This window comes from Ixodes scapularis, unplaced genomic scaffold (genome assembly GCF_016920785.2).
Source record: "Ixodes scapularis isolate PalLabHiFi unplaced genomic scaffold, ASM1692078v2 PGA_scaffold7__128_contigs__length_106722199, whole genome shotgun sequence".
In the NCBI taxonomy this organism is placed as follows: Eukaryota; Metazoa; Arthropoda; class Arachnida; order Ixodida; family Ixodidae; genus Ixodes; species Ixodes scapularis.
The window spans coordinates 37,532,363-37,550,929 of NW_024609882.1; the positions used below are offsets into that span (position 1 = coordinate 37,532,363).

At 43.9% G+C, this 18,567-nt stretch overlaps 1 protein-coding gene and 1 non-coding gene across 2 annotated transcripts in view; one reads left to right on the forward strand and one right to left on the reverse strand.

Annotated features, from left to right (window-relative positions):
* The first annotated feature begins 955 nt into the window (after positions 1–955).
* Positions 956–18,567, forward strand: part of LOC120842830 (dual specificity tyrosine-phosphorylation-regulated kinase 4) — a 34,883-nt gene continuing 17,271 nt past the window's right edge. Inside the window, exons 1-8 of the mRNA XM_040214015.3 lie at positions 956–1,265; positions 3,457–3,718; positions 4,282–4,529; positions 5,070–5,233; positions 5,678–5,814; positions 14,940–15,080; positions 15,878–16,016; positions 17,906–18,028. Of these exons, the coding sequence (XP_040069949.3) occupies positions 956–1,265; positions 3,457–3,718; positions 4,282–4,529; positions 5,070–5,233; positions 5,678–5,814; positions 14,940–15,080; positions 15,878–16,016; positions 17,906–18,028 (1,524 nt within the window). The remainder of the gene's footprint in view (positions 1,266–3,456; positions 3,719–4,281; positions 4,530–5,069; positions 5,234–5,677; positions 5,815–14,939; positions 15,081–15,877; positions 16,017–17,905; positions 18,029–18,567) is intronic.
* On the reverse strand, positions 12,585–12,706 carry Trnal-caa. Its single transcript has 2 exons — positions 12,669–12,706; positions 12,585–12,630 (listed from the first exon to the last, which is right to left on the reverse strand). It is a non-coding gene; the product is annotated as a tRNA-Leu (tRNA).

Below are 18,567 nucleotides of genomic sequence, written 5' to 3' on the forward strand. Positions count from 1 at the left end.
TTTCCCTTGCTTCCCCCTCTCCCCCTTCTACTCTGTCCACCGTTGCCTCTTTCCTCCTCCCCCATGGGGAGGAGGGTCTTCTGCCTTGCAGAATCTCGGGTCTGGTCGTCGGCCTTTAAAAGTAACTTTGGGGGTTATGTGAATAACAAAACGAATTATTTGACACGCCCCAGTGAACGTCTGAGAATCGATTCAGAGAACTTGGGGATCTTTTGACATGCAACCGAACTCTCAATTACACGGCACCTTTTCTGCAATAGCGGATCATTCAGATCTTGCGTATTACCGGTAGGAGCACGCTTTCTAAAAAAACAGTTTTCTGATGAACAACCCAGTGTCTCGGGGAACCGATAAAAGGCTCGCTGGTCCGTCAGAAATACTAGGAACGGTTTTGTCTTCGAGCATCCCGGCATTGAATAATTAGACATCCACTCATCTGGGTTTCGTAGTACAACTAACTAGATAAATAATATTATAGGGTAGCCCAAGCACGAAAGGAAGAACTCGGAAAAAAACCTCCTGAAAGTCTCCTAGTATCAGCCGATGGTTCCCAAAGAGACTTGCTCAGACCCGAACAATCTGAGACTGCTAGGAAAACGCCACCTGCTATTCCCAAGGCTGGTTCAGACATCTGCTTCTGAGTGGGGCCGACAGCGTTATGACTCCTAGTTACGCGGACCTCAGTTTCCATAGCAACCATCTCGTCGTAAGCAGTCATAAGTGGCCGTAAGACAGTCGATCCCACCCAACACAAATGGCTGAACCTTTTTAAGGGCTTCCACGACGTTCGTTGTCCAAGACTGGTTACTAAAGTGAAGTGATTTTCATGAGAACGACGGGGTGCACGGGGCTGAAACTTCCAGACCTTTACCGTGCTCTAGATCTTCGCATTTGTCCTTGTCCTATGTACCTTTCTCATGCTCCAGTTTTTCTTGAAGTTTTCACCATTCCCACTATGGCACACCTTGCCCCTTTCATTAACTGCACGAAACGATCAGGCATTTTTTTCCAGTACGGTAGTAATCTCCTTTGGTTCTTTCTGCAGAGTCCTAACACCATGAGTGACCTGGGCACCCGGCTGGGATGCGCCCTGGCCTCCCAGCTGCACCTCCAGCCGTCCCGTCACCAGGCGTCCCATCAGCACCTGAGCCAGCCAGCCACGAGGCCGGCACTGTCCGCAGCCATCTCCCAACGCCTGTCCCGGGCCAGCGGCGGAGGATGCAGCGTCGGTCCTGGTGCCTTCACCGGCAGCTCCGGAGGACCAGGTATACCACCCTTCTAACTTCGAAACAAAAAAAAGAATCGGTGGTGCGTAGGACGCATCATGTTTACGAGACTAGTTTTTACTCGCGTTCACGTGGGTTCGTCGAAACGCGTTTCAAAATTCACTTGTTGGCAAATCTGAGAGTCATCTAGCTCACGAAGCGCTAATGACTAGCTAATACTGATGACCCATTAGCTTTCCATGATGACTCATTCGCGTACTGTAATAGATCTATACCTTATGTAGCACACCAAGAATCGCGGGGGATTTAAAATTAATTGTTTTTCAACGTTTAACGCTATTTTTTTATGTCACAGCTCATGGGATCAAAATGGGAAGTTCTGCTCCGGGCGATACGTTGCCTTTTTTATGCGTCGTACAGTATAAAACGAGGCTTAGAATCAAAGCAGGTTTATGAGTACGGCACGAAAGATCATACCCCAGTTGCATTTGAATAGGCAAAAACAGCAGCTATAGACCAGAAAGGAGGTCAGTTGTTTAATGGACACTTAAACCTCAAAAAACGAAAAAAAAAACAAAAAACGCAAGAAGGAAGAAACGAGCGCAAGCAGTAAAAGTGCTATTCTTGTCTCCCTTCTGTGCCTGTACTTTCTTGAGTACGAAAGAATATGAACACCGGATGGGAGTTTCCGCTCTACTGGCTCGTCCTTGACAGTGCAGTCTTCAGTCAAGCCGGGACAGCAGACGCACCGTAGAAATGCAAGTGGCTTGTACCTGTAACCTGTGGAGCCGCTCTATGCGATGACGACGATGCAATTTCCCATATGGCGAAAACGCTGCGACGACGCAACTCGGAAAACAGTGGAGGCTGGATGCCATGTTAACCAATAAGAGAGTCGTAGCAAGCCTCGTCATAACGCACCGTCAGAGGGAACTCTTATGGGACGCTGTGAAGTCACTCGACCGGCGTTCTTATTGGCTCACTAGGGCCGTAGGTTTCTGCCGTTTTCCAGGTTACGCTGAAAAGGACGCCACGAATGTATTGCACCTGAGACGTACGCATGCATTGACACGATGCGCATTTCCAAAGTTCTTGGATATTCGTCTCTCAGCCCCAATACGTTGTGAAAAACTTATACCACCCGAAAAACTGCAGGCATTCTTATTTTCTCCGGAATAATTATACATATAGCATTAGTACGCTACCAATGAAAGGTGCCCTGAGGAGTTTTTTGAGATCGCCTAAATATGGCGATAACTCATCTGCGGGCTCTAGGCATCCTAGAAATCCATAAATCACAAGGATGCGCGGCCGATTTTCTTATTAAAAAAGCAATCAAGGATTCGAACACACCGAGGCCGTCTCAGGCGATTGTAGGAGCATTGTTCCGGTAGCCAGGACGATATGTGACCAATGAAAACGCGACATTTCGTTGAGATTGCAAACGGATGGTATTACAAAATGGATATTCTTTTGTAGAAAATAAAAGAAAATAAGAGTAGTCGAAACACATTAAGTTTTTCGCGGAGAGGGAACATAATACCGCAATAAACGTAAAAAAAAAAAACAAAAAAAACGCACTTTTTTTTTTTCTTTTTTTTTATTCGAGTGGTATCGTCGGTTGTCAGCTCTCGAGCGCGCCGTTCGCTGGGTTGAATCGTAGTCCGGGCTGTATGGGCTACGAGCCGCGCGGATTCGAGAGATCACTCCCCGGTTCCACCGGTTGTAAACGCGAGGATCCTTCGCTTGGTCCTGGTTTCGGTACATGCATGGTCCTCCCATCGCTGGAGATGATCTCGGTGTGTTGCGATCTTTGACTTTTTTTTTTTTTTTTTTTTTGTAGGAAGATCGGTGACGTATCGTCATGATTTATGGATTTCTAGAATACTTAGAGCCAGCACAGTGACTTACCGCCATATTTAGGCGATCTCAAAAATTTTTCTCAGGCACCTTTAATACTACTTAGAAGCCCAGGAACATTATTCCTCGACCCACCGTATACTATCTTTCATTGCGCGTCTTGTGGACATTTTTTGTATCTTAAATATTTGCTACAAGCAACCTAATATTTCTGAAGATGTAACAGAGCCGGAATTATAGCAGCCATTAAAATTTGATTGTTTCCATAGAAGATGTGCATTCATCCCGAACTAACGTAATGTACCAGACCCTTGCTTGTACCCAACCTCAAAGTATGTTTTTGTTTTGTTTTTCTCACGGTTTATTGCAGGCTGCAGCGGTGGTGGCGGCAGCAGCAGCACCACGGTGGGCGCCCTGTGGGACAAGTCCACGTCGCTGCCGAGCATCGCCGTGCAGCGCGTGAGCATGCTGCCGGCCAAGCTGGGCTCTGGCGCCCGCACCCTGTTTCCCCACCCGGCCGCGCTGTCGCCGGCCGCTGCCGTCACCGGGGCGTCCGCCACTGCGCCGGCGTCGCAGCAACCGTCGTCGTGCGGCGCGGAACCCACGCTGCCCCCCGTGCTCGCCGTCGCAAAGTAAGCGCGCCTCTAGACCCCCCTACACTCGCCGCAGTGTCCCTTCGATGATCCGGCCGGGGCGGATCTGAGACGTATCCGGATCCAATCAGATACGCAGCCAGATGTGATGGGATCCGATCGAATCAGAGTACCATCAGATCTGGTGCCAAATCGGATCCATATCCGTCAGATCTTGAGAATCCGGCTGGTTGGGATTTTAGTTGTATTCAGACCCGATGGCATCCGATCGGATCAGAAAACTCTCATATTGGTATATGGAGTCAGATAGAATTCATATTCTATCAGATCTAACGTCAGATCAGATCTGGTGGCCAGGATCTCGTACATATCCTGTCATATATGGAGCCAGATAGGATCTAAATACTTACATATTAAGCATGAGATCAGACTTATTTTGTATGCAGTGGGCTATCTTTTACGGGGTTGAGGGGCGGGGGGGCGTTCGTTGGGAACTTTACAGTATTTTGTCGCTTATTGGCTCTGTACCTGACTCACGCACGTGTAAACGTGTGCAGTGTAACTGTACGTACTCCGCTTGCGCACTTTTTACCCCGTTATAGCGGAATCTGTCGAAGCCTGAGCTGCGCCGTGAACGGCACCAGCGGGCATCGCAGCGTGTCTGACCTGAGGACAGTAGAGTCCCTGACCACGGGGTCCCTGGCGACGTCCGAAGCCCGGAGGCGACTGGGCGCTCCCTCACCGCAGGGCAACGGCCACAGCCCTGCCACGACGCCTGCCTCTGCGACGAGCAACGGAAGCGGACCTCCAACGGATCCCTATGGCAGGAGGCTACCCCTGTCGCCTGCCGGTGCGTCTGGAACTCGACAGACACCTAAAACAATCAAAGAAGGCGTGCAGTAGCATTTTTGACGTCATCACAGGGAGATGGAACGCAGACACTGATTGGACGCGAGCGCTGTCAGCTGGGCCTCGTGTCCAATTATTGGGTCCAAGGACGCTTGGCGTCGAGCCCAATTGCTGAGTTGACGCCATTCGAGTGCGATGACGTTGCACGGAGGCAGAGGAGTCTTTTCACAGGCTTGGACAGAATGTTTTGTATTCTTGATCGGTCGCAGGGTAGCAGAGTTTGGGAAGCACCGCTCTATAATGCGTGACTCCAGTCCGACATTTAATTAGATGTCATTGCGATTGAACGTATAAGCTTTTCTGGGCCGTACTAGCTACCTGGTGGTGTCAAATGATTCATGGGAACTTTCCCCTTCGGCACGCTTCAGACATGTCGTAACAACAAAGCGGTAGACGGAACTGTGTAAATAAGCACACCCTGTGTACGTGTCCCTCAAGGCGCGGAATGACTGACATCCCTTCGTTGTCCCGTGCCCCTCAGAGGTTCTCAAGTACTACGGTGCCCGTCTGAACGGCTTTGAGAGGAGCGAAGTTCTTCAGTACCGCGAGGTTTGGTACCTCGGCCTGGAGGCGAGCAAAATCGATGCCGACGAAGTGGCCGGCCAGAACGGCGGGTACGACGACGAGAACGGCTCCTACATCAAGGTACGCACGCTCACAAACACACGCACACACATGCACACGCACACACACACACACACACACACACACGCACACACACACACACACACACACGTACACACAGTCACACACGCCACACCACAGGATGTGCCTGTATGACTGTCAATAGACCTATTGCTAAATTACCCAAGGAACAAAAGGGAATACCGGGAATGTATATACGTCTACGCGCCGCACGTGCTAGCGTCTGTACTAGTAACTGTTCTAAAGCAAAAGCCTCAAACATACGGCATCTTGCACGTGCGTTCGTCAACTCCTTATTTTTGGTCATTTACTTCGAATCTTTTATACTGGGAAGGCAAGCACATGCTGCGCGTCGGCCTACATTCCCAGAATTATCCTTGATGCTTGGGTACATTAGCAATAGGTCTATTGTGCCCTGAACCGTTCCATCACGTGTCTTGGCAGGTCCTCCACGACCACATCGCGTACCGGTACGAGATCCTCGAGGTGATCGGCAAGGGTTCCTTCGGTCAAGTCATCAGGGCGTTGGATCACAAGACCAACCAGCACGTGGCACTCAAGATCATACGCAACAAGAAGCGGTGAGGCACAACTCCGCGTGCAGCGCACGCGCCGCGTACCTTATCGTCTGCGACTTTCAAGGCCGGTTCGCACATATAGCGCCGAATCGGCGCTGGGGTTCATATCATTTTTCGGGTGCAATTACACAGTGGGTGATAGAGCGCCGATGCATCGCTGCTAAACCGACAACTCGGCGCAGCATCGGCGCCGCATGGGCGTCGTTTTGAGCGCGGATTCGGCTATATGCTACGAGCTGATGGGAGCAATCGGACAACGTCACACGCGGACTATCCTGGTGTTCGTCATGTTTCTGTACATGATCTATCATCGCTGAACCAATCATAAGCAGAAAAGGCCCAGTGGCCAGCGCTTTTAGCGATGCTTGATCGGTGCCATTACCTTGTAGGGTCGGCTGCGTCTGGACTTAAGCTGAAACTAAGTATAGACAAGCGAGTTATAGGAACATTTATTAGCTATGACGATGATGATCTGATTAGGATAATACTGGTGAATGAATAAGCTGCAATGTAAATTATGTAAATGGTGTATTAAGGAGGTTATCCACAATGCCACACACTTATCTGAGCTGTTGAGAATGCCAACGGCGCAGAAGTATACAGTTATGCTCCAAACTATACAGTGTATACTATGCGAGACCCCAAGGTGGTGAACATATATAGATGAATTTCAGTGCCGCGGCGTCGTACCGAAACAAAGCTTGGGAGTTTCAGTGTTCTGGAAACCTATGTACTGACTCTATAGCGATGCCCAATAGCCCCCCCCCCCCCCCCCCCCTTCTTCCCCGCTCTCTAAATTTTTCAATTTTACTCCAGACTGAAGACCTGAAACAAGCGGGAGAAACAATACGTTTAAGCGTCCCAAAAAAACTATTTTTGTTCTGTCGCCGAGACGTAGTGATTGTTTGTTCGCCCAATGGGTCTAAGCCATGCAATGCAAGGTGTAAGGCACCTCACAGACGTTGAACGTATTGGTGTCATGTATAGGTTACAACAGCGGGACTGAAACCCACTGAGATGGTACTAACCATTAATCGGACTATTTTAGTGCTTACTATTTCTTTAAATACCTGATTAGTTTCAGTGATGAAACTGGTAATCGATTACTTTCTAAGGTAACAAAGTCAGTAACTTCCGCAAAGCTGACTAGGTTCCTTCGTGATTCATACCGAGATGATTCTCCACTTTGTAATCAGTCCCGTTCATCGAAAAAGAGAGGCCCGTCGCTTCTTGATTGGGCGAAGAGTTGGGATAATCTTGCGAGCCATCAAGGTAACCTACTAAGTAAGGACGCGATATCCAATAAGAAAGTTTGCTAGGAAGAGAACGAGTCGCTGTCTAGGGGTTTCGGGACGTAAGATCAACTTTAAATGTCCACGCTTCTGCCTTTGTGATTGGTTCTTCGATGTTCTCATCACCTAATCCCGCAATCTGATTGGTTGCGGAGAGATAATGAGATGCTCGGACTCGCCACGCCCTTCGTTTCTTAAGCTGGGGGTGACTATATTAACAAATTAATAAACATTTTAAAACAACCCAAAACTGAGGAAATCACCAAGAGGCGGAGAATGTCTCATCTCTCAACTCGGGAAAAGGATGATCTTATGAAATGCAAATTCTTGTAAAGCGCGACAGTGATTAAACGGGAAAATGAACTATCTGTAAAAATGAACTTGATGGAGATATGAACTAGAGAGAAAAATGAGCTCGCTGGAAAAATGAACAAGGTGGAAAAATGAACTATGTGGGAAAATGAACTTGCTGGAAAAGCTATCTTGCTTGAAAAATGGACTTGTTGGGAAAATCAATTAGCTGGAAAAATGAACTTGCTGGGAACATAAACCAGATGGGAGAATGAACTATCTCGAAAAATGAACTAGCTATGAGAACGAATTCTAGGTGATAAAATTGACTTGCTGGAAAAGTTAACTTCCTAGAGATATCAGCCTCGTGGGAAAATAAACAAGATAGAAAAATGAACGTGCTGGAAAAGTTATTTTTCTTGAAAAATGATCTTGTGAAAATGAACTAGCCAAAAAAAAGAACTTGCTGGAAATATAAAATATAGGAGAAAATGAACTAGCTGGAAAAATGAACTAGCCGGAAAAATGAACTTGCTGGAAAGGTTATCTTGCTTGAAAAATGAACTTGTTGAGAAAATGAACTAGCTGGAAAAATGCACTTGCTGGAGATATGAACTAGATGAGAAAATGGACCAGCTGGATCAATGAACTAGCTGGAAAAGTGAGCTTGCTGATAATATGAACTAGATGGGAAGATGAACTCGCTGTAAAATTAACTATATGGAAAAATGAACTAGATGGGAAAATGAACTTGTTGGAAGGTTATCTTGATTAAAAAAGGAACTTGTTGGGAAAATAAATTACAGTACATGTAAAATTGAACTTGCTGGAAATATGAACTACACTCAGTTTCTCTAAAACCATGCAATACAGCCAAAGCTACCGGGGAGATAGCGTATACAAACCTGTTCAAAGGGAGGGAAAGGAAGAACGGGAGAAGGCTGGGATCTTGCCGTTCCTCCTTTCCCTCCTCTTGAATAGGTCGGGACACACTGTTTCCCCTGTAGCTTTGGCTTTTGTGCACGGTTTTAATGAGACGGAGTATAGATGGAAAAATAGACTAGCTAGGGAAATGAACTAGCTGGAAAATTTAACTAGCTAAAAAACGAACTAGACAAAAATAAGAACTTGCTCGAAAAATGAACTAGATAAAAAAATGATCTAGCTGAAAAAATGATTTGGTGAAAATATTAACGAGTCGGGAAGACTAACTAGCTGAAAAATAAACTTGCTGGAAAAGTAAGCTTGCTTAAAAAATGAACTTGTTGGGAAAATGAACTAGCTGGGAAAATGAACTTGCTGTAAATATGAACTAGATGAAAAATTAACTAGCTGGGAAAATTAACTAGCTGAAAAAACTGAATTTGCTGGAGATATGAACTAGATGAGAAAATAAGCTTGCTGGAAATATGAACTAGATGGGAAAATGAACTAGCTGGAAAATTAACTAGAATGAAAAATATACTTGCTGGAAAAGTTATCTTGTTTGAAAAATGAATTGTTGGGAAAATGAACTAGCTGGAAAAATTAACTTGGTGGAAATATGAACTAGATGGGAAAACGAACTGGAAATATGAGCTAGCTGGAAAGATGAACTAGCTGGAAAGATGAACTGAGTTTAAAAACAAACTGGCTAGAAAAACTAACTAGATGAAAAATGAACTTGCTGGAAATATAAACTAGATAGGAAAATTAACTCGCTGAAAAAAGAACCCTCTGAAAATGTGAACTAGAGGGGAAAATAAACTAGCTGGGGAAATGAACTAGCTAGAAAAATGAACTAGATGGAAAAATGAACTTGCTGGAAATATTAATTGGGTGGAAAAGTTAATTAGCTGGAAAAATTGACTTTCTGGTAAAAGGAACTTGCTGAAAATATGAACTAGATGGTAAAATGAACTAGCTGGAAAAATTAATTAGCTGGAAAAATGTACTAGCTGGTAGAATGTACTAGCTGGAAAAATGTACCAGCTGGAAAAAAGTACTAGCTGGAAAAATGTACTAGCTGTAAAACTGAACTTGCTGGAAATATGAACTCGATGGGAAAATAAACTTGTTGGTAAAATGAAGTTGTTGGTAAAATGAAGTTGTTGGTAAAATGAAGTTGTTGGCAAAATGAAGTTATTGGTAAAATTAACTTTGTGGTCAAATGAACTTCATGTTCGAATGAACTTGCTGGAAATATGAACTCGATGGGAAAATAAACTTGTTAAAATGAAGTTGTTGGTAAAATGCACTTATTGGTAAAATGAACTTTGTGGTCAAATGAACTTCATGTTAAAATGAACTTGATGGTAAAATGAACTAGATAGGAAAATGAACTAGCTGGGAAAATGAACGAGTTGAAAAAATGAACTAGCTGGGAAAATGAACGAGTTGAAAAAATGAACTAGCTGGAAAGTTGAAGCTACTGGAAAAGTTATTTTGCTTGAATAAATTAACTTGGTAAGAAAATAAACTAGCTGGTAAAAGGAACTTGCTGGTAAAAGGAACTTGCTGGTAAAAAGAACTTGCTGGAAATATGAACTAGATAGGAATATCAACTAGCTGGTAAAATGAACCAGTTGAAAAAATGAACTAGCTGGAATGTTGAATTTACTAGAATAGTTATCTTGCTTGAATAAATGAACTTGGTAAGAAAATAAACTAGCTGGTAAAAGGAACTTGGTGAAAATATAAACTGGATGGGAAAATGAACTAGCTGGAAAAATTTACCAGCTGGAAAAATGTACTAGCTGGAAAAATGTTCTAGCTGTAAAACTGAACTTGCTAGAAATATGAACTCGATGGAAAAATGAACTTGTGGGCAAAATGAACTTGTTGGTAAAATGAAGTTGTTGGTAAAATGAACTTATTGGTAAAATGAACTTTGTGGTCAAATGAACTTTGTGGTCAAATGAACTTCATATTCAAATGAACTTGATGGTAAAATGAACTAGATAGGAAAATGAACTAGCTGGGAATAAGAACCAGTTGAAAAAATGAACTAGTTGGAAAGTTGAAGTTGCTGGAATAGTTATCTTGCTTGAATAAATTAACTTGGTAAGAAAATAAACTAGCTGTTAAAAGGAACTTGCTGGTAAAAGGAATTGGCTGAAAATATAAACTAGATGGGAAAATGAACTAGCTGGAAAAATGATTAGCTGGAAAAATGTACTAGCGGGAAAAATGTACTAGCTGGGAAAATGTACTAGCTGGAAAAATGTACTAACTGGAAAAATGTAGTAGCTGTAGAAATCTACTAGCTGGGAAAATGTATTAGCTGTAAAACTGAATTTTCTGGAAATATAACTCGATGGTAAAATGAAGTTGTTGGTAAAATGAAGTTGTTGGTAAAATGAAGTTGTTGGTAAAATGAACTTATTGGTAAAATGAACTTATTGGTAAAATGAACTTATTGGTAAAATGAACTTATTGGTAAAATGAACTTATTGAGTTGAAGTTGAAGTTGCTGGAAAAGTTATCTTGCTTGAATAAATGAACTTGGTAAGAAAATAAACTTGCTGGTAAAAGGAACTTGCTGTAAATATGAACTAGATGGGAATATGAACTAGATGGGAATATGAACTAGATGGGAATACGAACTAGATGGGAATATGAACTAGATTGAAAAATGAACTAGATGGGAAAATGAACTAGATAGGAAAATGAACTAGATGTGAAAATGAACAAGCTGGAAAAATGTACTAGCTGGAAAAATGTACTAGCTGGAAAACTGAACTTTCCGAAAATATGAACTTGATGGTAAAATGAACTCGTTGGTAAAATGAACTTGGTAAAATGAACTCGTTGGTAAAATGAACTCGTTGGTAAAATGAACTCGTTGGTAAAATGAACTCGTTGGTAAAATGAACTCGTTGGTAAAATGAACTCGTTGGTAAAATGAACTCGTTGGTAAAATGAACTCGTTGGTAAAATGAACTCGTTGGTAAAATGAACTCGTTGGTAAAATGAACTCGTTGGTAAAATGAACTCGTTGGTAAAATGAACTCGTTGGTAAAATGAACTCGTTGGTAAAATGAACTTGTTGGTAAAATGAACTTGTTGGTAAAATGAACTTGTTGGTAAAATGAACTTGTTGGTAAAATGAACTTGTTGGTCAAATGAACTTGTTGGTCAAATGAACTTGTTGGTCAAATGAACTTGTTGGTCAAATGAACTTGTTGTTCAAATGAACTTGTTGGTCAAATTAACTTGTTGGTCAAATTAACTTTATGGTGAAATGAACTTTATGGTGAAATGACCTTCATGTTAAAATGAACTTCATGTTAAAATGAACTTCATGTTAAAATGAACTTCATGTTAAAATGAACTTTATGGTAAAATGAACTTTATGGTAAAATGAACTTGATAGTAAAATGAACTTGATGGTAAAATGAACTTGATGGTAAAATAAACTTGATGGTAAAATAAACTAGGTGTAAATATAAATCAGCGGGAAAAAACTAGCTGGAAAAAACCGGCATATGAAAATATAACTAAAAATCAACTAGCTGGAAAATTAAACTAGGTAAAAAGTATGAACCAGCTGAAAAAAAATAAAATAAATGAACTAGCTGGGAAAAACAATAAAGGAACTAGCTAGAAAAAGTAATTAACTAGCTCGAAAGAAAAATAATGAACTTGCTGGAAAGAACAGCACATGTCTGGGCAATTATGTTGCACGCGAAACGTGTTGTTTCAGTTAGATTCCTGCTCTCGGCGCTCTTCGTCGGTTAGTTTAGGGACTGGCTTAACGCGTGGCACGTGCACACTCGATAACAATTCTTGGAATGGAGATGGCGGCGCTAATCCGGGTTTTAAGGCACTGCCGCTCTTCCAGAACCTGAACCAGCCAATCAGCGTCGATCTAGGAGGTCTGACGTCATCACCTGACTCAGCCAATCAGTCTCGAATAATCGGCGTCTTCACTGTTCGGCATAAAAATTTTCTAGACCCTTCCTCCTCCCTCTTCCTGACGAGACAAACCATGATTCACATATTAAAAAACATACAAAAAAAAAAAAAAAAAGAGCTGGAGAAATAAATTGGTAGATTAACTGGAAAATAGACCGTTAAACTGCGTAGTTTTTGGACGATCTAAAAATCTACGAGTCATGTAAAGAATCGACATGAGTATCCTATTAAATCGCGAGCAAGCAGTCACAATTCAAGGCAAAAAAAAAAACCGAAAATAGTCAACAAAACTTTTGTCAGAAGTGGGATTCGAACCCACGCCCACATTCGTGGACCAGAAATCCCAAACCCTGACATCAGGGCAAGGCACGAAGCTACCTTGAGTCTGGCGCCTTAGACCACTCGGCCATCCTGACAACTGGAAAACTGGGCTCATTTTAATGTGCTCCTCACTCACGTCCACTCGCTTTTCTTTTTTCGAGTGCTTCTTCCTCCCATGAAAATGTACAACCGTTCTGGGTTATTTCCACGTGCCTAGAATAAATAGTTCCAAAGCAAAGTTATTCTCTGAGCAAGGGAAAATAAATAAACCCCGCAAACAAGCTTTATTCTAGTTACGCTTACTAAAAATAGTCTGCCGGTTTGAAACTTCGTGTAATTACTCTGTCCTGGAGCGTTGAAAGAATTTGAGGAAGCTCGTTAGCAGGCAAAAAGGCCTAACGGCTTATCTAGCCTAAGGCAGCGTTGTCGGTGACAACGCGGCAACCTGCGCCGTACGCGGTGCTCCCGCCATCTGTGCGTCGCTATCGGTAGTTCTGGTGCGTGGCGCGACGTTTGACATACAAAGTTTACAGGGGGTTTCCAGTTAGCTGGGTTGTGCAGAATTTAGATACATTCAGGCACGTAGCCAGTGGGGGGGGGGGGGGGGGGGGGGGGGCGGGGGCGGGCCTCATGCCCCCCCCCCCCCCCCCCCCCCACAAAAAAAAAGAATTCCATTTTGCTGGAACTGCTGGAAAAATTTTTTCTTCGTTGTAAAATCGTTTTATGACATCCTTTTTCCATCTAAGCAGTCTAAAAATTTTTTTTTTCTTTGCATGTGTCCTTTAAGGCTAGGGTAACCACCCGTCCCGCGACTCGCGGAGCTGTCCCGCATTGAGGGCTCGTGTCCCGCGTCCCGCGAGAAATTCCTGAATCTTCAAAATGTCCCGCATTTCACACTGTCATAAAATTCACTCTGCAACTCATGGGTCTGCCGAACAACGGGGCATGGGAAAGCGCGGAGGTTGCTGGTAATCGTGTTAATCGCAACGGTACGCCATCTTCTATACAAGCATTGCGGGAAGGGACCGTCGTTCTTGCAGGAGACCCGACGCGTAAGCGCCGTTGTGCCTCTCCCCTTGGTGGCAAAATTTTGTATGAGAGAATTGCTCGCCAAAAGTTTAAATATAAATTATTGTAATTATTTTCATATCGCTGTGTCAATACGAAAGGGTTGTTCTGGAATTTATTTTTAGTGAAGACAGCCACACAAGGCAAAAAGCCTGCAAGTCAGAAAGGTCGAAAATAACATAATGTTAAAAATTTGTGTATGACCATGTTGATAAAAGTAAGCGTTGACAGAAAATAATAACCCGAAAAAGATTTGCTGTTTCTTATATGCAATTGATGCATCGAGTTCTACTGCAGTCGATTTTTATGCTTTCAACTTCGAGACATGTAATAGCAAATTTAGCATTAAAAATATAACCCTGGGAGTGAAAATTATTTGAACTTAATTGGTGATATACAATTTGCAGGGGTATAAACAGCACGGGGTATTAAATCTGTTTTTACAGAGCCTCGGTTCGTGGTGTGAGTGTTAACAAATTTCCTCTACTCCACCCCCCCCCCCCCCCCCCCGGTTGCCCCGCGTGTTCTTCATTTCGCTAGCAGGAAGGTGGTCTCCCTAGTCTAGGCAGGGACCCTGTGTGTTGCGTGCATCGTACGCACCTTCTATTATATTTCGTCTTATTAAAGTAACTTCTGTTTTATAAGTCGCCTCGCCCCTTCGCGTCAAGCCGCTCACGGTCCACGCCCGACCCCGGGACCTCACATACTAGATATATTTAATTTAGATTATGGAGCGCACGAAATATGTTGCATTTAAGATACATTTTATTGAAAATGCATTGCATTTAGTGTACATTGTAAAAAAAACATATTGCATTTAATGACTTTGTATTTTAAATACTTTTAAGACACACTTCGCAAACAAAATTGTAAGTTGTATCTGCGTTGCGTATTACAGATTCTGCTGTATCTCGGATTTCTTAAATGCAGTGTACAGGAGCAGCATTTAGATAACAAGCATATAAATAACGCCACAAAGCACGAAAATTTTTACCGAGCATCCCCTAAGCTCTATCAAATTGTAGCAGGGCAGTTGAACTTCCGGCGGCTTTTCTGCGGGGGAACATAATAGAATAAAATGTGTCGGGTAGTTGCATAGTTTTTATTGCCTGGTGTTTCCCCCAACTAAAGCAATACGGGTCGAAATTGTTAGGGAAGGGTTTAGACCGCAGTATAATGGAGACAAACTATAAATCCCCTGTGTTCTAAACACTTAGTTTTAAAAGCTTGCTTTGGACGGTGTGTTTCTGCTCTCTTTAGGTTTCACCAACAAGCATTGATAGAAGTGAAGATACTGGACCACTTGACAAAAAAGGACCAAGACCAGTACCACAATGTGATTCACATGTTCGAGTACTTCTACTTCAGGAATCACCTGTGCATCACGTTCGAGCTTATGGGGTGAGAAATTGCCGCTAACCATCGTCATCTTTGTGTATATGCACTTGCTTGAATAGGAACCCCTAGGTGAAAATTTCTAACTGGTCTGGGACCAGACGGAATCTCAAATGGTCCCAATTGGTAATTAACTAGTTCCTACTGAAAATCACCTGGTTCCAAATGAGAATCATCTAGTTCCAACTGGGAATCCATGGGGACCCAACAAGAGTTGACCTGGGACCAGCTGAGGGGCCAACTAGGACCAGTTGAGTGGTCAACTGGGACCAGTGGAGTCACTGGCCATAGCCATTCCCAATTGGTGGTTGACTGGTCTCGCCGTTCCCAGTTGGGCTCTGGAGTGTTATAGGGTTCCTTTGTATATCTTCTTGCCATTTCTGAGGATCGAGTTTCGTTCTCTCTCTCCCTACCTTCCAGTTTCTTTCTCTCTCTTGATTTCTCTCTATCTCAATCTCTTTTAGTTCTAACAGTATTGCTTCGGGATAACAAAAGAAGCGCACAGTTTACTACTAGTCGTGTGTCCGAAGGAAAAAAAAAGCAGTTTAAAGGGAGCCACATTGTAACAAAAGCACGTGAAGAAAAAAAGAAGCAAGCACTGTACAGAAAAAAGACATTGGCCTAAAATAACTCAAAGACAATCAGCAACGTATACATTTCAAATAAAATTGTGGGCATGTTTCTTTTTCTTTTTTTTTCACCGTGCAAGTGTAAGCTTGTTGTTAATTGCATTAGAACACTGAAAGCAGCTTGGTAGAGAGATAGCAAAAAAAGATGGGCAATGACTGCGTTGCACTTTTCAGGATGAACTTGTACGAACTGATCAAGAAGAACAACTACCAAGGGTTCAGCCTCAACCTGATTCGGAGGTTCGCTTATTCGCTTGTCCAGTGTCTCCGCCTTCTTCATCGAGAGAAGATCATACACTGCGATCTGAAACCGGTAAGAGCAGCTTTCCTTCTCTTGGGGTTTGAGAGTTATTTTCGCGAGTCACCCACCGATTGCGAGAAGCTTCCACGTGTTTATCGCGAGAGTAGACCTCTTGGTGACATTAGAGACGCCCGCCAACGTGTTTGCGTTCTTTCTTCTTTTATAGTGTAGTCTTAGTCGGGTACAAATTAAGGAGTCTTTGCAGAAGCTCTGCCTCCAGCGCGAGCTTTCTACCTTCGGTAACGCGTAGGGGTCTCATGAGCACGCCAACCCAAAGCACGACAGAAGGCATCGAGCGCTTGCTGGAGGCGGAGCTTCTGGCGCATTCTTTCATTTTTAACTTGTATCTGACTGCAGGGAAGGCTCAAACGAACGCCGACGCAGATATTGTGTCAAATCCGTAACCCGCGTTTGCTTCTTTAGGTGGCGTTGACAAATCAGTACTATGACCTTGTCATCTAGGAGCTGTTACACGACCGCACTAAAAAATGGCGTCGTCTGCCAGGAGGGTAAAGAGGGAAAGAGGGGTCTCCCTCCTTGGAGTCAAGGGACCAGCACGTGAAGTGGAGGTTTGCGTGACTTTAGGGCGCGTAGCCTTCGCTGCACTACGACTTTTTTTTAGCGAGACTGCGCGCGCGCGGGGGAAAACGTGGCGTCGATGTCATCCATTTGCATGTAGGATTCGTTGCACTTCATTTTATGGTGACGCTTTCGAGCGAAAAGCATCCCAATTTTCAGATATAAAACATGACTTCGTACGTTGATAATCTGGGGCACGCTCCCCGAGCGCGGTAAGTGTCGTATTAGCAGCGCAGTGGTAATCGCCCTCTTGTACTCTGATGTGCGTCTATTTCTGGAGTATCTGTGAGGAAATTTCTACTTTCAAGCAGACGCAGAAGGTGATGTTCACTTCGTTTTGTATGTAGCGCCTTTACAGAGAGTGTCGCGCGGGCGGCGAACTGTCCGTGTTTGATACCCCATTCACACGATCATAAAGGTCCCTTTAGCTAAGGGACCTTTATGGACAGCGGCGAATCAGTTCGCGATCCTCCGAGCGTGGCATGTGGTTGCGATCCATCAGCGCGGGCTGATTCGCCGATTGCAAAGGGACCTATATATATGTTAAAGGTACCTTTATGTCGGTCATGTGATCGGGGTATTACTCTCCTTATTTAGGCATACTCCGACTTCTATTGTGCTCTTGCCCCGACTGTGATGAATACAAAGAAGCGCGAAAAGTGTAACGTGGCTGTTAGTCTGCTAATAGGGACTTTTAGTAAACCGTGCGCTAGAGCTTCGCTTTCCTATGAGCCTCATAGCAAAGCGAAGCTCTAGCGCAGGGTAAGTGACGGCACAAGACTTGTGCCGTCACTTCGAAGTATAGATTGAGCACGCGTCCACTTGGCCCTCTCTCCGCAGCGTACGATCTACTCAAACTTTGCAATGTCACGACGTCCCATAGCTGGCGGAAGGAAAATGTGATTATCGGGAAGCTCCGTTCCAGGGGTCGATTTCGATGACATGGATGAACTTCTGGGTAATGTTAAAAGTCATATGATATCACTTTTGTAGGGTTTCGGGGCGCTTTTCAGTGTAGCGTCTATGACGGTACCCGTGCGAACATGGTGCACGGCCAAGGCTGAATGAACTCAAGCAGACGATTTACGAATCTTCATAAAAACATACTATATTAGACATCGTGCTCATCTTGAACCTCAATCCCCACTTGAACCGATCTAGGTTTTTTCAGATCGGTTATTCTGGCGATCAGTGTTGTTTTCGGTCTTGACTACCTAGCTCTGTTCTGAAGCCGCCAGAACCGGGTGTGTCTGACCCAAGTTCGAAGTGCGTTCAACTCGGGCCGACCCGAAGCTCAGACGCTTGTCCACCTGTTTCCGTAGGAGAACATCCTCTTGAAGCAGCGGGGGAACAGCAACATCAAGGTGATAGATTTCGGCAGCTCCTGCTTCGTCCACCAAAGGGTCTACACGTACATCCAATCCAGGTTTTACCGATCTCCAGAGGTGAGTTACTCAGGCCTGCAGCTGCTTGACCGTTCCCAATAAAAAAAAATAAACGTATAAAAAAAGACAGAATAACCGTCGAGCGCGGGGAAAGACAGCATGAACACCTACACGAAGCACCAAACACAGCTCAAATCTTAACTCTGTTTGGCACTTCGTGTTTGTATTTGCCCTGCCCTTCCTCATGCTCCAGGATTAGAATGGCTGTCCTTAACCGATTCGTTTGCATACTCGTTTTGAATTGGTAAAGAGAAACACCCCTCAAAAGTCAAACTGTTAACGGGCGCACGTTCATATATCTTTGGCGAATTTATACAAAAGGAAATGGGGCAGGGAGTTTGGATTTGCATTAGCTTTTACTTTCATCATTTTTACAGCGTTAGCCGTTATTGGCTAGGTGTCGCAGCGGATGCCGTATGTGTATCGTGTAGGGCCGTGACGTCACGGAAAACGCTTTCCGCTAAACTTCGCGATATTTAGCGGGAATTTTTTTACTCCTAAATGCAAAGAGAAATTTTTTCGTTAATTTTAGCAGGATT